Raw genomic sequence first — 23701 nt, 5'->3', positions numbered from 1 at the left:
TCACCTTTTTTCCCAACTGCCAATAGTAGTTTATATCAAAAAAGTCAGCAGATGATGTGACTGTAGCTGGAATTGCTTTATGCATCAGTAGAAATATACAGAATTTCTAACAGAAATATAAAATGATGTTGTTTTGCAGATGCTTATAAATAGAATATTAGATCAGTGGCCATTTATAAAAGGGTATTATCTTATTCAGGGCACTCTCCTCATGATTTATAGTAGCAGAGAAAGACAGAAAGACAACAATTCATTTTATTGTGCATTTTGCCTTTGTTAGAGAGCCTAAACAGTCTTTATTTTTTATCATTGTGAAAGCATTTGCTTGGTGGTAAATGTGTGATGGAAGCGAGGTTTTGGTTCAGACCTCTGTCTTAGGAACATCTGTACGACACTGCACAATTGAACTTTAGTCTTCCTATGTGTTTCTGCCAAAACTGGTTATTTGTCTGTTTGACGTTGATTTAGTATCATGTAATATCAAGTAACTAAAATAACAGGGTCTTGTAGTATTTAACCAAAAAAGACCAAAGATTAAAATATTGAAGTTGAATATAATTAGAGAGTAATTTAAATGTCCTAGTCCCCACAAGTCTTCTGTTCTAAAGGATTCATAACACCCACTGATGTCTGTTGTGATCTGTTATCAAGTTAGTGTAACAGGAGCTGTGAAAGGTAGTTATTTCAGTGTTGATTCTCTGTATCATGTCTAGGGATACTGATGATTAAATTAATGCAAGTGTGATAACACTTCTTATTAATCCTATTATAGTAAATTATTTAGCATCAGATTTTACTAGATGGTCTTGACCTAAGAATGTACTACTGACAAAGAACTGTGCTGACTGCTTGTAATTTCTATTAGTTTTTTTACTTTTTTTAAAATCTGGAATTTGAATAGTGTTCAAACATTTGTCATAATAGCAATTAATAAGTAGCATTTTTAGTATGAATGTTCCGTTACAGCTAATTGTACAAATAGTGAGACATCAGCATTTTGTGTGCAGATTATTTCTTTACAGCTTGATAGGTACAAATACTCTATGTTTTTGATTTCTCTTTTGAGCTATACTGTAATAACAGCTCTTATAAAGCATTTCCAATAGCTCATCTGTTAGGGTTTTTTTGGTTTGAGTTTTGGTGGTGTAGTGCTTTTTCCATGAGTGCCACTAGATTTTATATCGGGGTATTCTTTGTCAGTTTGAGAGGGTTTTCATTAGCTATTGTGCAGAGTTTATTTCAGCCCTCTTCCGTCTTCCTTCTAAGTCCGCTAGCATCAAATTTCTGCAAACTCCTAACAGTTTTGCCCCGTTCTGTAACGTGCTGTTACATTAATTTGCAAAGAGCACTTAGCCTGTTTCACTGCCCACAACTTGCAACTCCTGACATGAAGCAGTTGCCGAAGTTTTTACTAGACTGTTGCTTCTTAGCATGTTTCTTTTGGTTTCTACTCTAGGCTCATTCATGATTTCTTCAGCAAGAATTTACGTATCTGGAGTCACCTTTTAAATGTAACCCACATTTCCTACTGCATCTCTGACGCCTGTTCTTCATCAATAAGTGTTACATGATGGCAATTGAATGCTTAATATTTCTGTCAAAGTAATTTTGATTTAGTTTTTCTTGTTGTTTTGTGTCGTCTTTGTCTCTTTTTTTTTCCCCAGACTATGTTTATCTTTTTTCCTTTCTCCATAATAGTGTTGTGATGTCTCCTTTGCTTTCTCTTATGTGTGATGACGCTTTCCTTTGCTGTCTGTAAAGTTCAGCTAATGTTCTTAGAACTGAAGGTAGCTTAAAAATTGTTAAAAAGTAAACATTTGGATAGTAGTATACAAATTTTAAAATTTACAAAACCTGCAGTAACTTTTGTTGATGGTACACAAACAGGGATGAAACTCAGCTCAGCCTTTTACTTATCAATCTCTTGAGATAATAGGACCTTAAGACAAGTGGTGGCTATCCTCTGTGCATTACGACACGGTTGCACAATGTTTGTACTCTGCAAAGTATACTTACTAGGTAATCAATTACATTTTTCATTAAAATAGGTTGGAACATACATTTGAAATATGAGAGCTGTAGAACTACATCAAAACTACAGGAAATGAGATTCTCAGACATTAGTATTAACATTCTTTTCATTTAGTTGGGTAGATGATACCTCTCTACCAGTAGACTCTGTTTATGCTGGAAGGAAGTTCTTCGTTAGCGTGTGTGAGAAAATTATGATGATTGAGTTTTCAGGAAACTTGCATATGAAACATACTTATCTAATTAATTTATTCTTTCAGATCCTCCAACCACCAGTGTAAACAAACCCCGAGTTTCAGAGAGTGTTCATACCAATGCCTATGACATTAGGACAGAACCCGAACAAGGGAACCTCTACTCACCAGAACAGACATCTCTCCATGAAAGTGAGGGTCTGTTGTGTGCATTTAAAATATTAGAATATATTCCTGTACTGACTCTATAAAAAATGTAATACAATTATTAATGCAACAAATAACAAAGCTGTATAATATTTTATTTTTGTGAAGTTGTTTGATGCCTTTATTCTTATACTGGCTTCATATCTACAGGGTCTGTAGGTAACTCAAGAAGTTCAACACAAATGAATTCTTATTCTGACAGTGGTTACCAGGAAGTAAGCAGTTTCCATAACAGCCAAAACTTGAGCAAATCAGAAACCAGACAGCAGCATTCCCTTATTGGAACCACAAATAACCATCTGGTGAGAAGCTCACGAGCTGAAGGGCAGACATCAGTGCAGGTATGCTCAAAATAGTACACTTTATCTCTGTAACACAGTTTTAAAGACAATAATTGTGTAGCTGGACCAACCTTTGTACAGGCTGGAATTAATGTTATTAAATTACACTTCTATTTAACACCTTCACTGGTTAAAAAGCAGAAATTACTTGCAGCAGACATGGACTTGGTTGCTGAAATCGGCACGCGTGTGATCTGGTTCATTCACTGAAGCTGAAATTAAGTAAAACTTCTGATAACTCCTGACTGCAGAGTATGCTGCTAATATAATATCAAGAAATTATCACTCACTTAAAATTCAGTTGTGATATTGGGGAAAACCTCATAGAATTTATCCTTTATGTAACCATAGTGCTTAAAGGAAGATGGTATTTGTGTTCCTGTACCTTCTGCTGTTTCTGGCCTTTTCCCCCTGCTTTTTCATTATTCAGAATGATAGTAAGACAGTAACTGAAAAAACTTTATTAGCTTGTACTAGAACTCTTTGCATCACTGTTCCTGGATTTCCAAAGTGCTAGAGTAGTGAGGAAAGAAAGCATAAGTCCATATTAACATAGAAAGCCAAGTAAGAATGAGGAACAGATGGTTTTTTAATGTTAAATTGCCATTTTATATATTAAGAAATACTTATTAGGAAAAAGTTATTTTATAGGAAAACTTGAAGGAATTACGTTTAGACTAAAAGTTACTCTAAAAGCAGCTTTTATATAGCGTTACATTGTGTGCATTTCTTTTTGACTTCTCTGTCTTATGGGAGAAAAGTATCCACTATGTGGCCTAAAAGATAAAACTAATAAATGTTTTTTTCTTTACACAGCCTTCAGTAAATATTGCTACCAACCGAGTCATGAGACGCGTCAGTTCAGTCCCATCCAGAGCACAGTCTCCCTCTTACATGGTCAGCACAGGTGTTTCCCCTTCAAGGGGGTCGCTGCGAACATCTCTGGGTAGCGGGTATGGTTCTCCATCAGTTACTGAGCAAAGATCCCTTACTTCTCATGCATATTCATCCACTACTCTGCCAGTACAGCGGGCAGCATCCCCATATGCTGTGCAGAGACCTGCCTCCCCGACGGCTGTGCGGCGGATCGGCTCGGTTACATCCAGACAGGCGGCAAATCCCAATGGTGGGACTTCCCAGTACCAGACATCGGTCAGAGTTGGCTCTCCTCTTGCCCTTAATGACGTACAAACCCGAGTAGCTTCTCCATCCCAGACTCAGCTGGGATCTTCTTCCCCGAAGCGTTCTGGCATGACTGCGGTTCCACAGCATTTGGGAACAACGCTGCAAAGAGCAATGCATGATATTGAACAATATGGACAGCAGTATGATATATACGAGAGAATGGTCCCGCCACGTCCAGATAGCCTTACAGGTTAGTAAAAAGGTAAAGACGCAGCTTAAAACTTGGTACAAATCTGCAACAGTAGAAAATCAGTAATAGTAGTTTTACTGATGAAACGTTGTAGCAATAGGACATGGTGGATGTATCAAATAAGTTGTAAATACTGATGTCAAACACTATGTATCAATCGTGCCATAAGTTCACAGTGAATACTGTCTTTATTTACTAGATTGCTAAATTAAATCATGCATTAAATTAAATAGTATTTTTTAAATACCTAACTGAAATTGAGTCTTCCAAACAGAGCCATTTCGGTATTTTCAAAGGTAAAGTACATTTAAATGTATGTGTAGGTTATACACAAAATAAAAGATACTAGGCTGGAACTGGGTTTAGGTCTATTTCTCTCTTAAAATATGTAGCTTAGTACCACTGAATTTTAGTCTTTTTTTTTTCCCCCTAATATTTTTAAGCTATCTCAAAGTACTTCAACTTAAGTATAGGGTAACCGTTGTAATATTATCTTAAAATAAAGCCCTAAAAGGTAGAATCTATTCATCAGAGAGGCAGTTCTTGTTAAGATGCAGTTACTTGACGTTTTAAGTTTTGTGTATGTTTTGTTCTGACCTTCATCTGAATAAGTACAGGCAAGCTTATTTTGCAGTTACACCATATGCTCTTTTGAACAGACTATAATGTCTTGTTTTTTCTTTTAAACTATTATGCTGGAGGAAATCCCAAAATATACTCACTACCTGGCAAAAGGTGTAAAGTGACTTCTCCCTCACCTCTGTTTGCAAGACATAGTAGTCTAGCAGTTTGATAAGGGGGGGAGGAAATATGAAAGGCAATTCAGTAGTTTAAATGAATGCAGTCCAGTGGACTGCATTATTTGTGATGTAAAGCAATCTTGTACTCTTACAGTATTATTAAAGTACTTTACAAATACCACTGCTTGAGAATATCACCTTGTCTAAACAGGTGAACTGATACATCTTTACAAAAAAAGGAGTTATTTGGGTAGTAAATCAGTAATTCAGTAACAAATGCTTTAAATTTAATGCTTTTAGTATTAAGGAAGTCACTAGCAACTGTGGTAGTCAAGCTTGGGAGCATCTTACTTTATAGCCGCCTCCACTATAATCTTCCCAGGGAACGTGAAATGGTATGACTTTCCTGTGCTCTATGTTACAAAACTTGAGTAAGCATCTCGCAGTATTGCAAAAAAACTCTCATTTTCTAGTATAAATTGGTTTTCGTATTTCTTTAGAGGGAACATTCAATAGAACACCTGAAATCTTAAAGTGACGTTTGTGTATGATCAGTTTTCTGAGAGGAAGTTTGGATGGGAGGTGGAAGGTTAGTACTGTAGCAGCCTTTAGTATAATCCAAACCTCTTCCGTCCTATGAAAACTGAAGGAGAGGATGGATATATGATCAGTTCCTCTCTTCGGTGCTTACGGTCTCTAAGAAGGGCATCCATGTGGTGCATGTTCTGCGAAAACTGAATTGTTAATGAGTGTCTTCCCAGGAGATAGCATCATCATCTGGGAGGTATAGGTCCAATTGTTTGCTTTGCATTGGACATAGGTCCAGTTGCCCGCTTTGCTTCGGTGAAGTTCCTCTGTTTTCACCACCTGTAGATGTGTTTTCTTAGTGATGACCTGTGAGACCCCCAAAGGTTTCCTTGTAGACACTGTTATAGAGCAGGTCTGTGATTTTGGGGAGAAAATATTCAAATGCAAGATACATTTGGTTACACATCACTACTTAATTGTTATTTGAAGTTGTTCGGTAATCTCCATCAGTTCATTACTTTCACATAGTTTGCTTAGCATATTCTATTGCATTGATAGCTGCTCAAGCTATGGTGCCAACAATGGTAATGCCGAAGTGGACAAAACAGTATTAATTTTATAAAGCAGTTTAAAAAAATGTTTTTAAAGCCACAAATTGTGCTTGTTTTATGCCTCACTTGAATTTGTGAATGAATAAACATTTAAAAATGTATTTGCCTTGGCTATACCACTCATATATTCCATACTTGTTTGCTAACTTTTTTCTAACTCTGTTCACAATTTATGGTTGGATGTAGTGAGTAAATGTTGTAGATAAACTCTGCATATAATTTTGGCAAGAAAGTTGACACTAAATTATGTTGTACAATTTAAAAAATTAGGTTAGCGGTCTAGGAAGGGAAGCGTGAGGAATGCTGGTCTGAGGCAAAGTGGAGTGTATGCGATTGTCACACTTATTTACTGTATTATGATGGGAAGTATATTTGGTCATCTTTACTCTGAAGAATTTAACTAAGAGAACAGAACTGGTGAAATCACAGAATAAGCTAAGAATGCCAGGAGCAGAAGGAACTGGACTGAGTTCAAAAGGGGTGAAGGTGAGATTAGGCCATTGCAAGATGCAGTGAGGAGAAGTCAGAGAGTGGAAGAGGTCCCCATGGCAAGGTAAATCTCAGAGACAAAAGGAGAAGTATTGTGTAATTGTTTCAAAGGAAGTAAAAATTCAAGAGACGAGAATACAGATGTGAAAAATAAAAGCTTGTCAAAATTAAAGAGAATTTTCCTGATTAGTTTAATATTCAAAAACCATGCTGGTGTAGGTGGCAAAAGTATTGTGTAGCAATTATATAATATGTAGGTAAACTTAAGTTTGAAAATAAGTATGGGTGTGGCTTATATTTTATTAAATATGAGCATCTGAGGCTTGTTTGGCACTTAGCTAGCTAAAGGTTCAGCCAAGGAGACTGTCAGTTAGGAATGAGTAGGGCAATGAAACAGATGATGCAGAACTGTGGGAGATTTGAAAGGAGTATTGAAATACAGCAATTCTGAAATGCTTCCAAAAAATTATTTTTTTCAGAGTAGGGGTAGGGGAGAAACTGATGAGTGCAGATGAACTTTCCTTTGGATGAGGCATCCTATTAGTTGCAAAAGCTCTGTACCTTCAGTTAGAGCAGCACAGAAGCTGAAAAATCTGAAGTAGGAAATGGTGAACAACTGTCAGAATTAGCTAAATTCTAACTATTTTTTCTCTACCCAGTTTAATATGTTAGTGCTTCTCTGTAGACTGTGGAAGTATAAAATAGGGAAACTAGGATGCTTTGAATGAAAGCTCTAAAAATAGATGAGAAGGTTGATGGTGGGTAGTTAGTACACCACCAGTACCAGAAAGCAAAGTATACACAAAAGCATGAGTGAGATAGTCAATGGGAGGGGTTTGTGCTATATGTCAAAAAATGTTCTGGGGCTGAAAAGGAAGAAATGCAGGATGAAGACTGTACCACCAGCCTCCTAATCAAGGTGGAAACAGTGAACTTAATAAAGAGCTTGGTTGCTAATTCATTTGGCAGAATAGTAAGGGGAAGGATACATCAGTGCTGGTTACAGAAATACAGTAACATGCTGGAATGCACAGAAAGAAATTCTAGGCAACATGAATGATGTTTTCATGGATCGGATAGAAGGGGAACCTTCACAAGGAGAAGCAAACCTGAACTTGTGCAGTGCTATTCAAAATGCTGTTATTCAAAAGCTGTTCCGCACGTCTGCCAATAATGTATTTGGATCGAACACTGCAACATTGGTATCAGAAGGTCCACTAACAAGGAATTTAAGTTAAATGAGACAGCGATAAGTTAAAAGGATCTCAAGAGGGACAGCTGAAAGGCAAGGTGAAAAAAAGAAATTCTTACACAGCTGCAGCATAACTATATATTTATCTCTCTCCATATACACACAACATGGGCTACTTAAACCTTTATAAAGACTTTTCTCCATATCCTTTTATCTCTGCTGCCACTACCAGGAAGACTTTTGCTCTTACTGCTACATATTGTTTCATTTTCCAGATTATCACCCCACTTTAGGCTGTGCCCTGTTTCACAACTGGATTGCTGTCAGGTTCATAACTTCCCTTATCATTGCTGAATCTGTGAACTGCACATGCTGACTTAGCTTTTACTCTGTATGTTTTAGACGTTCAGCTATAAGTGCTACCAAAAAAATTGAGTTGGAAAACTTAAAGTTGTCGGTGTACGGACAAAACTTTTCGTCAAAGAAATGCTGCTCTGTCATGAATTTTTAAGTATGGATCATTTAATAATGGGAAGAAGTTTAATGAACAAATCTTTATAACTGACATGTAACTAACACCTTTTCATGGCTAAAAGAAGGAAGAGTCAAGCTTTATTCTTTTTAATTGATACGGGCCATGTACATATTTTTGTCGTCTTGTTTTTAGGCCTCAGGAGTTCATATGCTAGTCAACACAGTCAACTAGGACAAGAATTACGATCAACTGTATCTCCTGACTTGCACATCACCCCTATCTATGAAGGCAGAACTTACTACAGTCCAGTGTACCGCAGTCCAAATCATGGAACAATTGAGCTCCACCAGGGATCCCAGTCAGCGTTGTATCGAACAGGGTCAGGTGGGTAAAGGGCTTCCAAAGCTCTTCCATGGACCAGGTCCCAAAGACATGCTTAATTGGCTTACTGGAGTTTTTCTGGAACCTATGGCATCTAGGAGAATGTATGAGATATGTAATGCCAGTTTAAAAGGAAAAACCAGATGTTATAAATTAATGGACGTAGAAACTAGGTTTGAAGGACTTAAAATAACAAGCAGAAATTAAAAAGCTTTTGTGATGTTTGCAAGAAACACTTGAGGCTATCTATCAGCGTCAGCTTAGGGTCAGAATATTTTCTGTTTGATATCACATGCTTAGGTACGCTTAGGGTCAGAATATTTTCTGTTTGATATCACATGCTTAGGTACATCCAAGCAAACCGTATTTCATGACACAAAAGATTTATTACTTCCTCTTGCATTCTCTGTGCATCATTCGCTTATGAATTGAGTTTGTTCTTTTTTTTTTTTTTAATTCATCAATACGCTAAAATGCTAGCTTGCGCACTTAAATTACCTACCACATCTTTCACAGTAAAAATACTGGTTTTACCCAACTTCTTAGCAAAGGATAATGTTAAAATACTATATCTGAAGGTTGTATATTGAAACTGAAATATTTCTATAGTATTTCATAGAATTGCTACTCACATATGATGAAGTGGATAGGCATTAGATTAGTATTAGAACTGATTTTCTGTAAAAAGAAATGTAATATGTGTTGCAATGCAGTTTGTTCTTTAAGGTTGATTAATAATTTGTGTAGTGGAGTAATTTCCAAAACCTCAAAATATTACAGTGATTTAACTAGGTAACTCGCGAGAAATATTTATATACAAGTGTGTGATTCATATGTCATGTTTTCACACATTTGAAAATTGCTTTTCAATGTTTTTTTAATGTAACTGAAATAGTAAAAGTATGAAATGTTGAAGGAGGCAACAGTTTTTTGCAATTATCCTGTCTTCTACAACCCAGAGTAAACAAATCAAGTTCATCAGGATGTGCCACTGAGGAAATATAACTAGAAATTGGAATCCTCTGTTTACTTCTCTACGTAATATCACTTACCTTGGAAGAACAAAAGCTACCACAACAGCTCATTTAAGTCAGGAAGATACATAATCCTGGTTTTGAAACAATCAGCTTAATCTTTGAAGTCATCCTCCTTTTAGCTTTTTGTCAGGGAAAATATACATGTACTTGTGAAAAAGAAAATATCATATAAATGATATAAAATTTTTTTTACTTATTTTTACTTTTTAGTACAGTTGGCAAATTGACGTTACTGCTAGTAATTGAATTGTATTACAATTGTATTACAAATGTTGAAAACATTTTGCATCCTGATTTCTACTTAATGGCACAAGATGCATTTCTTACTTTAAATACTTGGTAAGGTAAGCTGAGGCATAAGCCTCATTTCACCAGACCTTTAGTTCTGTAACTAATATGTCTATCTTCCCTGGGACATTGAGTAATTGCTCCCTTAAATCTGGCAATAGCTTTCAACATCGAGCATGGTACACGTTTTTAAGACTGGGTGTTTTTTGTTTGGTTGGTTGAGGTCTTTTGCTTACACTTGTAACCATGTATTGCCTCTTCTCTTCAATAGACATTTGTTACCTGGTTTGTTTTAATACTGATTTTATACTAGGAGTCGGAAATCTGCAAAGATCATCCAGTCAGCGTAGCACACTCACATACCAAAGAAATAATTATGCTCTGAACACAACAGCTACCTATGCGGAACCCTACAGGTCAATGCAGTATCGACTGTCAGAGTCCAATTATAACAGGCTGCAGCACGCAACGCCCGCCGATGATGGGACCACGCGATCTCCATCCATAGACAGCATTCAGAAAGACCCCAGGCAAGTCCTTTTGTGCTTTCAAGAATCATACGTATTTGCCGTAATAAGATTTTTAATACAGAATGTATTATTCCTTGAATATATATGACACTTTGTGCATATTGCAGTTTTACACTGTTTAAACAATCATGACCAATTTGGATACTAAGATCTATACCTTTTACATCCAAAGTAATAAATGCAGTCTACTTCTTAGAGTAAGAAAGAGCAGCTTCTGTGCATTTAGTTGTTATTACATTTTTCTTCCATGTTTATTTTCATGTAGAAGTTATTACAGGAAATACTTACAAATTTGATGAGAATTGACTGGATTGTTCCAAATATTTTTAGTAACTCTACAGAGCAACCTGTAATACCATAGTAAGTTTTCTCTGTATGGGAACAGGAATCAGGTTGAAAATTAGAAACTACGTACCTAATTCATTTGAATGAATTTTTCGTGAGCATCCTGCTTAAATTTCAGAGCAACTTAAGTTTAAAAATTATATATAAATGTACCATTTTGGAAGCGAATACACATTTAAATTTTTAAAATAGTTACTAGTTTGATGTTGTAAGTGTAGGTACACAGTGTGGGCATGTGACAAGTCTAATATTATCATTACAATTTATTAGAGACACTGTTCATTAAAACCTTGTATTTTAAAATGGGAATATCAAAACCCAGTCCGTGCAAAGCTTGGAGGGATTTATGGTACTGTTTATCTTCAGTATGAGTATGTGACTGCTAGAAATTCCAGTCTGTCCTCAGATTGCCAGTTCATTGAGGCAGCCTCAATGGCCTTGGTCATGAAAGCACATTACACATTCAGCTGGTTTAGAAATAAGTGAAAGCAGAGCACCTCATACTGGAGGATATGGACTCCAGTGATGCCCAGGAGTCTTTCGGATGGAAATGTTAGGGCACCAAATAAACTTTGAATAAAGATATCTAATAGCTATGGTCAGACTAGAGTCTTACGCTGAATTCTTTTGAGCTTCCTGCATTACAGAAGGCTCATAACATGATTCAGTTATTTTCTAGTTTGGCCCTGTCCTTCAGTCTCGAAAGTAAAAGCACATTTTTAATGGATGTTGTTGTTTTGTTTATTAGTGGAAATTAATATATTTCTTTTTTTTTAAATAGATATTGAGGGAGAGGATTAATTTCATTTAACTGAATGGTATATTCATCTAAACTATGTTTCAATGAAAAAATAGGAGGGAGGTGATTCTGCCCCTCTGCCCCGCTCTGGGGAGACCCCCCTGCAGTGCTGCGTCCAGCTCTGGAGCCCTCGGCACAGGAGAGACACGGACCTGCTGGAGCGGGGCCAGAGGAGGCCCCAGCAACTCTCCGAGGGCTGGAACAGCTCTGCTGGGAGGACAGGCTGGGAGAGCTGGGGGGGCTCAGCCTGGAGCAGAGAAGGCTCCGGGGAGACTTTCCTCAGCCCCTCTCAGCCCTGGCAGCTGCAGTAGAAAGATGGGGACAGACTTTTTAGCAGGGCCTGTAGCGATAGGACAAGGGGTAATGGTTTTAAACTAAAAGAGGGCAGATTCAGACTAGATCTAAGGAAGAAATTATTTACAATGAGGGTGGTGAACCCCCGGCCCAGGTTGCCCAGAGAGGTGGTGGATGCCCCATTCCTGGAAACATCCCAGGTCAGGCTGGACGGGGCTCTGAGCACCCTGATGTAGTTGAAGATGTCCCTGCTTATTGCAGGGGCTTGGACTAGATGGCCTTGAAAGGTCCCTTCCAACCCAAAGATTCTACGATTCTATGTTAATAGGATAATCTTACCTCCACGTAATGCTTGCTAGCTGCATGCTACTGCTGGCCTATTCTGGCATGACTTACAAAAAAGGTTACTTATAATAGGGATGCTTCACATTCATAACCAGAAACTTTAAAAAAATTCTGACTTAATTTTCATTGCTGATGCACCTTCTTGTCTTGTAATTTCACAGTAGAATAGTTTTACCTTACATTTTAATCTGTTTCAGTTTCTGATTTGCATATCATGCTATGGCAGAGGCTAGGTTAGTGCGTTCCAATAGCCTCAGACTGGGCTATTTGAAAGCATCACTTTAGAATAAGAGTGAGGGAGCATTCAGAAAGCTACTAGTTTTATTAGAAAGGCAATTTTCTGTAAGTTCTTCCTACCATTAGTATGGAGAAGTAAATCTCTACGTTGTTGAGCAGTTCAAAGTAAGCACATAACTGAACTTTCCCTTTTTGGTGACTGTAGAAATCCTGGGGAGACCCAACTGGCCAGGCTAGCATTAGCCTTTGAATAGCTCCCCAAGTACTATTCTTGTAATATCCTTTTTAAAATTTATTTACTTGTATTTGAGAATGGGTAAAACTTAGATACTACTTCCCCTCCCTCCCTTCCCCTCTTTGCTGGGCTATCTTCCTTCTGTAAATGTTAATGGGTATATTTCTAAACCTGTGAATTGGGCGTTGGTATGTTTAATGAATTTTCCAGGATTCGCCTGTGCAAAATCATTTTGTTTAATGAAGGAGATTTGATTTTAATGATTCTAAGTTTACAATCCCTGAATAACTCAAATTATGCAAACTTCCTGCATCTGATCATGATGATGAAATTTCAGGCTGCGCAGCTTTTGTTGCCATATAATTGACTTCAGATTAGGAAGAACGTTGAGCACTGAGAAAATGTTGTGTGGGGGAGATGCACCTAAGCAGCATTGTTAAGCGGGTATCTGTTGCATTATATATTTAAGTTTTGGGAGATCTATGGAGGTTGCAGTGCTTGAGTTGGTATAATTTTAGTATATGTGTGTTTGTGTGATCTATAACCAAGCTAACTGAAGAACATAGGATATAAAGCGTCCTTTTCCAACTGGAAGACTAAAAGGTGATGTATCTTATAGTTAATCTAATATACCTGTTTTTCCTCATAGCCTTGACACTCCAGAACAAAAACAGAATTGTTCAAAAACACCTCAGATCCTCTAGTAATTCTACTTGGTAAATAAACATGCATTTATAACTAATGCCTTCTCTTGAATGTGTTCATCTCATGAAGGGAGTTTGCTTGGCGAGATCCAGAACTGCCTGAAGTCATTCACATGCTTCAACACCAGTTCCCATCAGTTCAGGCGAATGCAGCTGCCTACCTTCAGCACCTGTGCTTTGGCGATAACAAAGTAAAAACGGAGGTACTGCACTGACTGCGTTTCTGTTCCTGGGGAAACTGTAAAAGGAAAACTAGACCTCTCGCCTTTTTTGTTGTTTTCATCATAACACGGTGTTCTGGACCCTTTTGTCTGTGTTTGTACCAGATTTATGATAATATTGAGGTACCTAGGTGTGTGTAATTACACACAGACGCAGAGATTTTTCCTGTCATAAGAGGCTGCATGGAAATGATGTGAAAATATTTTACATTCAAGCTGTGTAATCTAGCAGAACTGTAAAGTATGTTTACCAGAGCCTGTTTTTGTGTAACCTGTTGATGACTGTAGATAAGGAAAACAAGAATTCTGGAAGGCTTTCCACTGGTTTTGATGAAGATATTTTAAGGCCTCGTAGGGAATGAGTCAACTGTCAAGCAAAGGAAAGAAATCCAACCCTAGAAATAATAGAGGATAGTGTTTGTGTCAGTATGAGGTGGAGGAAGGATACATCTTGAGTGACAATTCAGGTTATTGTTGAAATTTCTAGAAACTGTTTGCATTTGAAGAGCCGCTCTTTTTGCAGAGCGGCTATGAGCTATTGACCTGAAGGAATTTGCTTTTTCATTCATACCATATATGTCGAATTATCTGTTATTTTCAGTATAAATATTATGTTAATAAAATGTTGGTGCAACTTTTATAAGACACCCCAACATAATTAATTCATTACTTAAATTTATTATTTTATTGCTGTGGTAAAGACCAGATTAATTTGCTAGCCTATTAACAATATTAAAATAAAAGTCTGGCAAAATGAACTAGAATACTTGCATTGCTAAAACCTGAAGATAAGCATGAGAAACTGCTTATTCGTGGGGGGAATATTTACCATTTAAATTAGCTATGAAACTACACAGAATGAATAAATTGCACTTCCATGTAATGAGTATCTATCTGGAAATACAATACTGATATATTAGTTCATTAATACATCATTTTACAAGAATTCTGATTTTTTTTTTTATTTAGAAATTGAAATGCCTGTTCAAACTAGCAATAGCTGCTACATTTTAAAATTGTTCATGACTCAGCAAAATACAAATCTTAAGAATGGATTTCTAGTCCAGTTTTATTTTGAATTATATACACAAAAACTGTATCTCATCAAGTTTTGAGTACAGATTGAAAAAATGATAAAGCTATTTTGTCATTCATAAATTATCTGTATTATGGATGCATAGTGTAGATGTAGTGTTTGATGTGCTGTATCGACATACAAGGAGGAAATTTAACTGAAAAGTATGAATAGTTATTTGTTGCTTCATTTGGTAACAGCAATAAGAATTATTTGCCTTGAAAAAGAATAACTCTTTAAATTTAGGGTTTTTTTAATAGCATCCTGCAGTATATGCTTTCAGTGTAGTCTGTATCAACTAAATAATTCATAAGGTAATCATTTCCTAGCTACAGAAATCTTGCCAGGTGAATAACTTTAAGCTTAAAAGTTCTGGTGGCTTTTGGCATAGCAGTAGCTTGTCTAATTGATCAGTGCCAAACTTTGTATCCCCTAGATTGCTAACTTGCATAGTAGATATATCTAGGTGTTTAAATAGAGGTTTCCTTTTGAAAAATATACATTTTAAACAGAGGTCTAAAAAACCTCCAAGTCACCAATCTTTCTTTTTTTTTTTTCTTTCATTTTACTTAAGAGGTGTTTTGACAGATAAGAATCAAATACAGCATTGGCCTTGGACCTTGCATCTCAATTGTTTTTTTTTTCTAAGCCTCTTCAGTTTGGCTGTTTTAAGGTGTGGATAAAGATATTGGCCGTTTTGATACCCAATGCAATTTTCAAGAATGTGATAGAGTGAAGGTTCTGTTTTTCAAAGTATCAACTTAAAATGCTTTTGCTAAACCTCACTTAAGACTTTCATTGAGAGTAATTTTATTCTTCATGTGTTATGGTCAATAAAAGACACTGAACTTTTAAAGCAAAAAATCCATGAAAACTTGTACACATTAAGGTATTCCAAACAGCCTTGTGGCTTGCCAAACTAATATTATACAGGTTAGAATAGAAAAGGGGCCTCTCAAAGTGCTTTTAATACTGAACTAGAGAATCCTGAGGACTGTTATGTTTTACCTCTCGTCTGTTTGGCCCAGAACCACATCCTGTATAGGCAAAGTATTCAGGAATGGTGGTGTAGCACTCTCTTCACCATGGCATCTCCTTAGGGCGGCAGCAGCTTAGCTGCGGTAGGTGGAGGGGTTTTAGACTGTGCCAACTTCATTAGGCGTATTCTATGGATAGTATGGCACAAAAGTTATTCTGCTGTACTAAAATAATATCAGGTTGTAACAGATCAATCTTACAGTGCAAAATAGTTCATATTTTTTGAAACAGTTCATAGAAAATATTTTGGTAGCCTTTTGATGGTGATTTTTAATTTAAAATTAATGCTAATCTTGTAAGTAATACTACTTAGTTACCTCTTTACGAAATAAATATTTCAATATTGCAGAATTCTAAAATACTTGAATCTTTTATCATCTCTAAGTTATTTTGAACAAAGAAAAGTACTACATGGAAATGAGATCTCAAAACAGTCAAAATTTTTTTTAACTATATAACAAAGAATAAATGCAACTAACCTGTTTAAAACAAATGATATAAAATATTCTTCTTGTTTTATGAAATTTATGCAGAAATTTCCTTTTAAAAAGAACTTAATATATGCCAATAGGACTCGATATATGCTAATTTGAACTGATTATTTCATGTGTGTGTAGCTAAGTGTAAATAGTTGGCATTTAAATCTTTGCACCTTCTTATTTCTAATATTCCCTAAAAAGATATTCTGAGGCATAGGAAATTACTTTAAAACTGCATTACTGGCAAATAAAACTTCAGCAGTAACAATTCTTCTCCGAACACAGGAAATGACTGAAAATGTCCATCAGCCTTTTCAACAAGGATGTGAGTCATTCACAGGAATTTTCAGTACAGTATATCAATCAAGTTATAAGATTTACTAACAATATTTCTTCTTGAAGTAGAATGGAACATACTGTTTTTATACAAATAAAAGCCTTTTAAATCTGTAGAGTGAAATGGGTGAAATAAATGGGTGCTGATGTTCCCGACATTCCCATTTACTAGGTATGTAGGCTAGGAGGAATCAAGCACCTCGTTGATCTCCTGGATCACAGAGTCCTGGAAGTGCAGAAGAATGCTTGCGGTGCACTGAGAAACCTTGTTTATGGGAAATCTACTGATGAAAACAAAATAGCAATGAAGAACGTTGGTGGGATACCTGCCCTTTTACGATTGTTGAGAAAATCTGTTGATGCCGAAATAAAAGAGCTTGTAACAGGTAAGTTTTGAATAGAAACAAGCAGAGAACTATAATGCAAATTATTTTTCTGAAGTGGACAAGACTGGAATAGGTGTTAAGAGACTGGAATTTAGTATATCGACTGGATTTTTATTTATGCATTGGTATTTTCTGTGAATAAAAAAATCACTTATTTTGATTCCTGACAGTTAAAGTATTAGCATAGAAGTACAGTTTCACTGGGAGAAGTGAATCTTGAGGTAGTTGCACTAAAGCTCCACTTAGGGTGAATTTTCCCTTGGTCTGATTCTCCTACATACAGAGCTAGGTCTTGGCTAGGTATGTATTTATTGACTCCTAACTTTTGTTTTATTACAGACTTTTTTAATCATCTGCTGACAACAGTTTTAAATGAGATCTTGCAGATTTCATAAGATGGACCCAAACTATGTAACTGTGTGCTTTCAACTATGCAAATCACAGAAGCGTCTCAATGTGCAGCCTGTTAGTAGAGTCACGGCAAGTGACTGTACACACTCCTAGTCTCTTAAGTACGAGGTAGCAAATTTAGCTTCCAACCCATGAACCTACTTGGCGCTTAAGGCAGACAGAAAGTGCAGAAATAAATGATTTGCAGTTCTAACACATGAAGTAACTTCTTTTCCATCAGGACAAGGTGGACTTGTTGGATACTGCATGCATCTGCTCTCTCTTTTTCTTAATATGGGAGCAATTTGTCTATAAAGGTTTTCGGGGATTGAAAAATACGAAAGGATAGGAAAAAGCAGAGTTTTCACTTTCTTTAAACAGTTCCTCTTTCAAGTTTTAGTAGCTCCCTCATTTGATTTTCATAGAATCATAGAAGGGTTTGGGTTGGAAGGGACCTGTCAAGGCCATCTAGTCCAACCCCCTTGCCATGAGCAGGGACATCCCCAACTCGATCAGGTTGCTCAGAGCCCCGTCCAGCCTGACCTGGGATGTTTCCAGGGATGGGGCATCGACCACCTCTCTGGGCAACCTGGGCCGGGGGTTCACCACCCTCATTGTAAATAATTTCTTCCTTAGATCTAGTCTGAATCTGCCCTCTTTTAGTTTAAAACCATTACCCCTTGTCCTATCGCTACAGGCCCTGCTAAAAAGTCTGTCCCTATCTTCTAAGCCCCCTTTCAGTCCTGGCAGCTGCAGTAAGGTCTCCCCAGAGCCTTCTCTTCTCCAGGCTGAACAACCCCAACTCTCTCAGCCTGGCCTCATCGGAGGGATGGAACACCTCTCCTGAGCTGGACGCAGCACTGCAGGGGGGTCTCGCCAGAGCGGGGCAGAGGGGCAGAATCGCCTCCCTCGACCCGCTTTGGATGCGGCCCAGGATACAGTTGGCCTTCTGGGCTGCGAGCGCTCATTGCTGGCTCATGTCCGTTTTGTTAAGCTGTGAAACTTAACTAGTTGCCTACTAAGGAAAGCTTAATGGCACAAGAGTGCTCAAGTTAGAAGTAAGAGAGGTGTCATACTGGGAGCCTTTCCAAGTTATTTCCTTGTTTAGAAAAGCTATGAAGTAGAGGAAGGACTCTGTACAGAATGTATCTAAAGCGTTTAAATTCAGTGATTATTTGTTCAGTAATTGAAAAACTCCACTTATGTCAACTAAAGATAGCAAACCACACACAGTTTACTTTGGGTTCCCAGATTAAGATAGTGTAAACACAGAGAATTTAGTATCAATCTACACCACTAGAAACACTGTATGTCTGACTTCTAGTTTAAAATTAGCACTATTCATTACTGCTGTAGTTTATTCATAATTTTTCATATACAATGGATTTTCCAGTGTAACATCTCTTAATGAAGTACAATGTTTTTCTTCTTCCTGAGGATGGTCTTTCTTCCTTACTAAATGAATTATACTTTAATTATTAGCAGTATAAATGGACTCTGAAAGGTAACAGGTATATCTGGTGTCATTGCAAGTGAAATTCATCCAGTTTATTTTCATATGCAATTAGATAGATTAAAACTTTACTATCCCAGGTAAGTGAAATTAGAATAACAAACTTCTTGCAATTTGTATACATACTTTTCACATGAATTCATTTATATAAAGTTTTTGAGGAATTACTTAGTGAAAAGCAATCTTTTAACCTCAGAAATTATTTGGGAACATGCCATAAAGATTAACTATGATAAGTTTGAAAAGCTAGCATACTGGGGGAGGGTTTAATTGCACAAACATGTTTTAGAGGCTTTAGAAAATGGTAGGAATACCAGGGCCTATATTTAATTAACAGTAACAGACATGACAAGGTTGAAATGCAGAGGGATAAAGTGGAGACGTAATAGCAAATTACATTAAAAAATACAGAAGGCATAATTGCAAAACCACAAGAATGTTTTAAGAGGGAAGCAAGTAATGTTTTTAATGGCTATAGATTTTTCAGAATCCACTTTTCATAATCATTATATGAAAATGAAATAATACTTTATTTTTTAAAAAGTCTTTAAAAGTTGGGACTTTGGAATGCACTGGAAGGGGATAACTCTTGTCACTGAGCTTGCTCCAGCTGCATGCAGTTCCCGTTGCTGCTGACCCATGGCAGCCTTGCTGTCCTGTACTCCGCAGAGAGCCCTTAGAAGGGAGACTACTCTTTTTTTTTTTTTTGTAACCGTAACACATTTCATGAGATTTCAGCACCAGCGTTTTCTGGAGGCTACTGTGTTTCACATTCCAGTACAGCTTTGGCACTAGGCAGCAGAAATATTGTTGGGGCCTTCCTGCCTGCGTACAAGAGCTCCATTCCCGAGCAAGTGACATGAAAGATGTGCACTGGTCTATGCTGTCTGGTTATGTTTTTGTGTTGCAGTCTTCACAGTCTGGAATCAATCTGTGAATTTCAGGATCTCATGTCTTATACAGCAGAAAACTGTCTGTGAGATAGAAATCAAAATGTGCATGTTCTTGAACCTAGGTGCAGTTTCTAACAACTGAGTCTACTTTCAAGAGACCCTCACAGCCAGCCCTTTAATATGTTAAAATGTAAGAAACATTGGCGTACTCCACTACTGCAAGTTTTCCGGAGAAAGCAAGTCAGATGCCTACCTTAATAGAGCAGTTGCTTGGTTTCCATCAGGCCTTCAGCAGCAGAGACGAGCCACAGACCATGCCCTCCCCAGAGAAAGACCTCTGATCTACTCTCCTGAGTGGCCGGTTTTCTGTCAGGATTCCTCCCCGAAAGGTCAAGCAAGTGACAGTGCTGAACTTGGGGCAGCGGTACAGTTTTGTAGCTGGAAGGAAGAATGAGCACAAATTCCAGCAACAATTAATCACTAGCTTAGCTGTATGGTAAAGCTCTGTCCTTAAAGGGGAAAGAGGTTGTTGTTGATGGTCCTGGCAATTCTTCGTAGTTTATTTCTTCAAATCAGTACTACCTCAACCAGTTCAGTTGAGAAATGCTGTTCTCCATCCAGCAGCACCATCGTTTGTATACACAGTGTCATCTTGCTGAGAGATTGCATTCTTGCAGCACTGTGCATTGTGGCTTGTGTATTTTTGGAAAAGGGTTCTAGGGTTCTGCAGTTCCAGGCAACCTGAGGTAACTTTTGAGATGGTACAGGAACAGCTGCAAGTCCCACACAGTTTTGCAAACGAAGCGCTCTGTGAAATGGGTATAGTTTCCTTTCACAACTTGCATGTTACTATAGTATTTACCTCAATTCTACTCTGTATACAATCCAAAGTACTTTGTGATCAAGGGTGTAAAGCCTGCAGAGGTAGCGTATGGTCATCCATGTTCAGCTGTGGACCTCCAAGCTGGTGCAGCTGCTGAAGAACTCTTAATAAACCTGCTCCCTCTTTGGTTAACACTACCTGATGTGAGCTATGGCAGTGGAATTCATTGCAGTAAACTTGTCTAGGGTCTCAAACATGTGGGTTAAAATGCCAAGAGTCAAAACCAAAATAAAACATGAAAAAACGTGGCTGGATACTGAGGAGAAACAAAAGTCTCTGCCACTGGTAATTCCAGGTTTTCATGAATAGTTGAGCCCCCACAACACCTCAGAGTACAAAGCCATTCGACAAGGAATAAGCAAATCATACTTTTCTCTTTCCTGGCCAGAAATTTTATCTGCAGCTTTTTTTTTTAAAACCATGACTTAAACTTGACTTTAAACAGCTAAAGCTCGAGTGGAGACACAGGCATCATTAGGCATTGATATCCTTTAGTCCTAATGAAATTGGTGGCTTACCATACACATTTCACATATTCTCCGAATTAGGTAACAAAATAAAGCTTTGAAGAGTTACCACATAAGGGATTTTCTGGACAAAGCAATTATTTTACAATCCTATTCATTGCTTAAGTTACATCAGTAATGTAACCAATTCAACACTGAACCTGTAATCAGTAAACCAACAAAAGAAAACCTTTACAATACTAAAAGCTACTGAATCAGAGAGAAGGTGGTTTTTAATTATCCTCACACTTCATTACTATCTATCAGAAGAGACAGATATGTCACCTGAAAATATTGCTATAGATCGAAGTTCTGAAGGATTATGAAGAAATATCAAAAATTTTGTACATCAGAACAGTCAATACACAATTGTTTTCATGTTCTCCTCAGGAAAAAAATATTTTGGGGATGAGGAAATGTTATGAGATACTTCCCATGAAACAACTTCTCTCAGTTAAGGAACACTGCTAGCCTGTCATCCCTGAGGAGCTGCTAAGGATCAACAAAGTCATTTGGTCCCAGCTTACTTTTGATAAGCAGTAAGAGTGATGAAGCCAAAGTTCTGCTTACAGATTACAGCTCTTCTAGTAACTCCAGCAACTGTTAAAGTGGCTAAAGATCTAACCAGAATTTTTTATCTTGCCTGATTAATTTTTGCTGTTACATAAGCTAGCCAATCTTGTCCAAGTTCAGTCTAGAAATGGATAGAAAATTCTTATGGAGAAAAGTGATGGTTTGTAAGCAAAGTAGCCAGCATTTGATGCAGTTAGGTTTGATATTTTGTGTGTTGCTGTAAAGTGGAATCTACTGGTTTTGTTGCACCAGGGCCCAAAGACTTCAAGCAGCATTACTGTGATAGGTGTTGACTTTTAAAAATCAATAAAAATAAAACCTTGTATTTCATGAGGTGCTTACAGTCTGTGACAACAAACCTGAAAGGGGGTTATGGTGAGGTGGGTGTTGGTCTCTTCTCCCAACTAACTAGTGATAGGACGAGAGGAAACGGCCTCAAGTTGCGACAGGGGAGGTTTAGATTGGGTATTAGCAAAAATTTCTTCACCGAGAAGTTGGTCAGGCATTGGCACAGGCTGCCCAGGAAAGTGGTGGAGTCACCATCTCTGGAAGTGTTCAAAAAATGGGTGGATGTGGCGCTTCGGGACATGGTTTAGTGGGCATGGTGGTGTTGGGTTAACGGTTGGACTTGATGATCTTGAAGGTCCTTTCCAGCCTTAGTGATTCTGTGATGTTAGGAAAAATTTCTTCACTGAAAGGGTTATCAAACACTGGAACAGGCTGCCCAGGGAAGGGGTGGAGTCTCCATCCCTGGGGGTATTTTAAAGATGTGCAGATGTGGCTTTGAGGGACATGGTTTAGTGGTGGACTTGGCAGTGTTAGGTTGACAGTTGGACTCAATGATCTTAAAGGTCTTTTCCAGCCTAAATGGTTCTATTGTTACTTCCACATACTTTTATCAGCTACCACTAGCTGGTCCTGTCCCTTGTTGCATCTTCTATTTATTTATCTGAGGCCTGAAACAACTTCAAAGTCATGTAAATACCAATTGCTAGATCTGCTGTCAGCAGGTGTTGTTATGCCAAGGAAGACAACAGATGAGATCAAAGAACAATCCCTCTGATCTGCTTTAGGAGGCTGTATAATTCAAATTTTTTGACAATTTCTAACAAATCTAGTCAAACTGAAAACTGTTGTTTATAGTAGCAATGTTATTGGGCTATTGTGGAAATGCTGCTTAAAGTTTTTTGCTGAGTGTACACAGCTATATTACTTTACAATTAGTAAAATACTGTATGTGAAGAAACTGGTGAGAGCAAGATGAGTACCTTGGTGAGAATTTGGATGAACTTTAAGCTGTTTCATGATGAAAAAGATGATTAAATGCTGTGTGTAGCGTATTACTTGCGTATACAGTACTGCTGGTAATTTATGTCAGATCTTGTACTTTTCTAGCAGCAAATCTTGTAAGAAGACTGTGAAACAGGGTAGGGAACTATAGAATTCTGCCTGAGGATAAAAGATTGATAGCAATTTCATTTGGCTTGATGGGTGAATGTAAAGTACTCTAGACTTCTTGCTATAGTTTCCAGAAAGAAAGTTTCTGTAGGATTTTTACATTAGCTCTTATATGTTCAGCTCTGCACTTAAGTATCTCATATCCCAGGCACCAAATGCCAGAAACCAGTAATATCAGTGTAGGCTATTCTTCCCATGTTCATAACTGGGGAAAAAACCACATATCCCCCCGCTCTGGTTCATCTTACGTTCCTCCTTTTTGGATACTGGCTCTCCAGGTTCCGCCTGATCTAGAATCACGTCACGTCACACACTTGAGACCTTTACTGAAAACTCTTTAATGGCTCCCACCCATCTGCCAGCCTACATTCTTTGTCATTTTTTCAGACATTTTTCCACAAGACCTCATGTTTGCAAAACACTGATGATCTTTCAGCCATGATGTCCATAGATTTGGTTTCTTCTCGCTTTGTTTTTGCTCTTTTATTCTCTTTAGCTCTTAACTTCCATCTGCAAGGTTGTAGAGAGTTCCAATGTAAACAGTCTCTCAAGAATATTGCCAAAGCAAAGCT

General features: G+C 37.5%; 1 protein-coding gene across 7 annotated transcripts in view; it reads left to right on the top strand.

Moving 5' to 3' along the window:
* Positions 1 to 23701, top strand: part of PKP4 (plakophilin 4) — a gene marked incomplete at its 5' end in the record, with an annotated part of 66974 nt that overhangs the window by 26011 nt on the left and 17262 nt on the right. For 2 of the 7 annotated variants that reach the window (XM_082001532.1, XM_082001530.1), the window contains 7 exons: positions 2292 to 2432; positions 2592 to 2773; positions 3590 to 4148; positions 8376 to 8567; positions 10203 to 10423; positions 13453 to 13581; positions 16700 to 16913. In XM_082001532.1, the coding sequence (XP_081857658.1) occupies positions 2292 to 2432; positions 2592 to 2773; positions 3590 to 4148; positions 8376 to 8567; positions 10203 to 10423; positions 13453 to 13581; positions 16700 to 16913 (1638 nt within the window). Of the gene's footprint in view, positions 1 to 2291; positions 2433 to 2552; positions 2774 to 3589; positions 4149 to 8375; positions 8568 to 10202; positions 10424 to 13452; positions 13582 to 16699; positions 16914 to 23701 lie in introns of all 7 variants that reach the window. The other 5 variants (XM_082001533.1, XM_082001531.1, XM_082001528.1 and 2 more) reach the window with 5 other exon arrangements.

This window comes from Phaethon aethereus, assembly GCF_964289735.1.
Source record: "Phaethon aethereus genome assembly, chromosome: 6".
Taxonomy (NCBI): domain Eukaryota; kingdom Metazoa; phylum Chordata; class Aves; order Phaethontiformes; family Phaethontidae; genus Phaethon; species Phaethon aethereus.
This window is presented reverse-complemented; position numbering and strand designations above follow the sequence as displayed.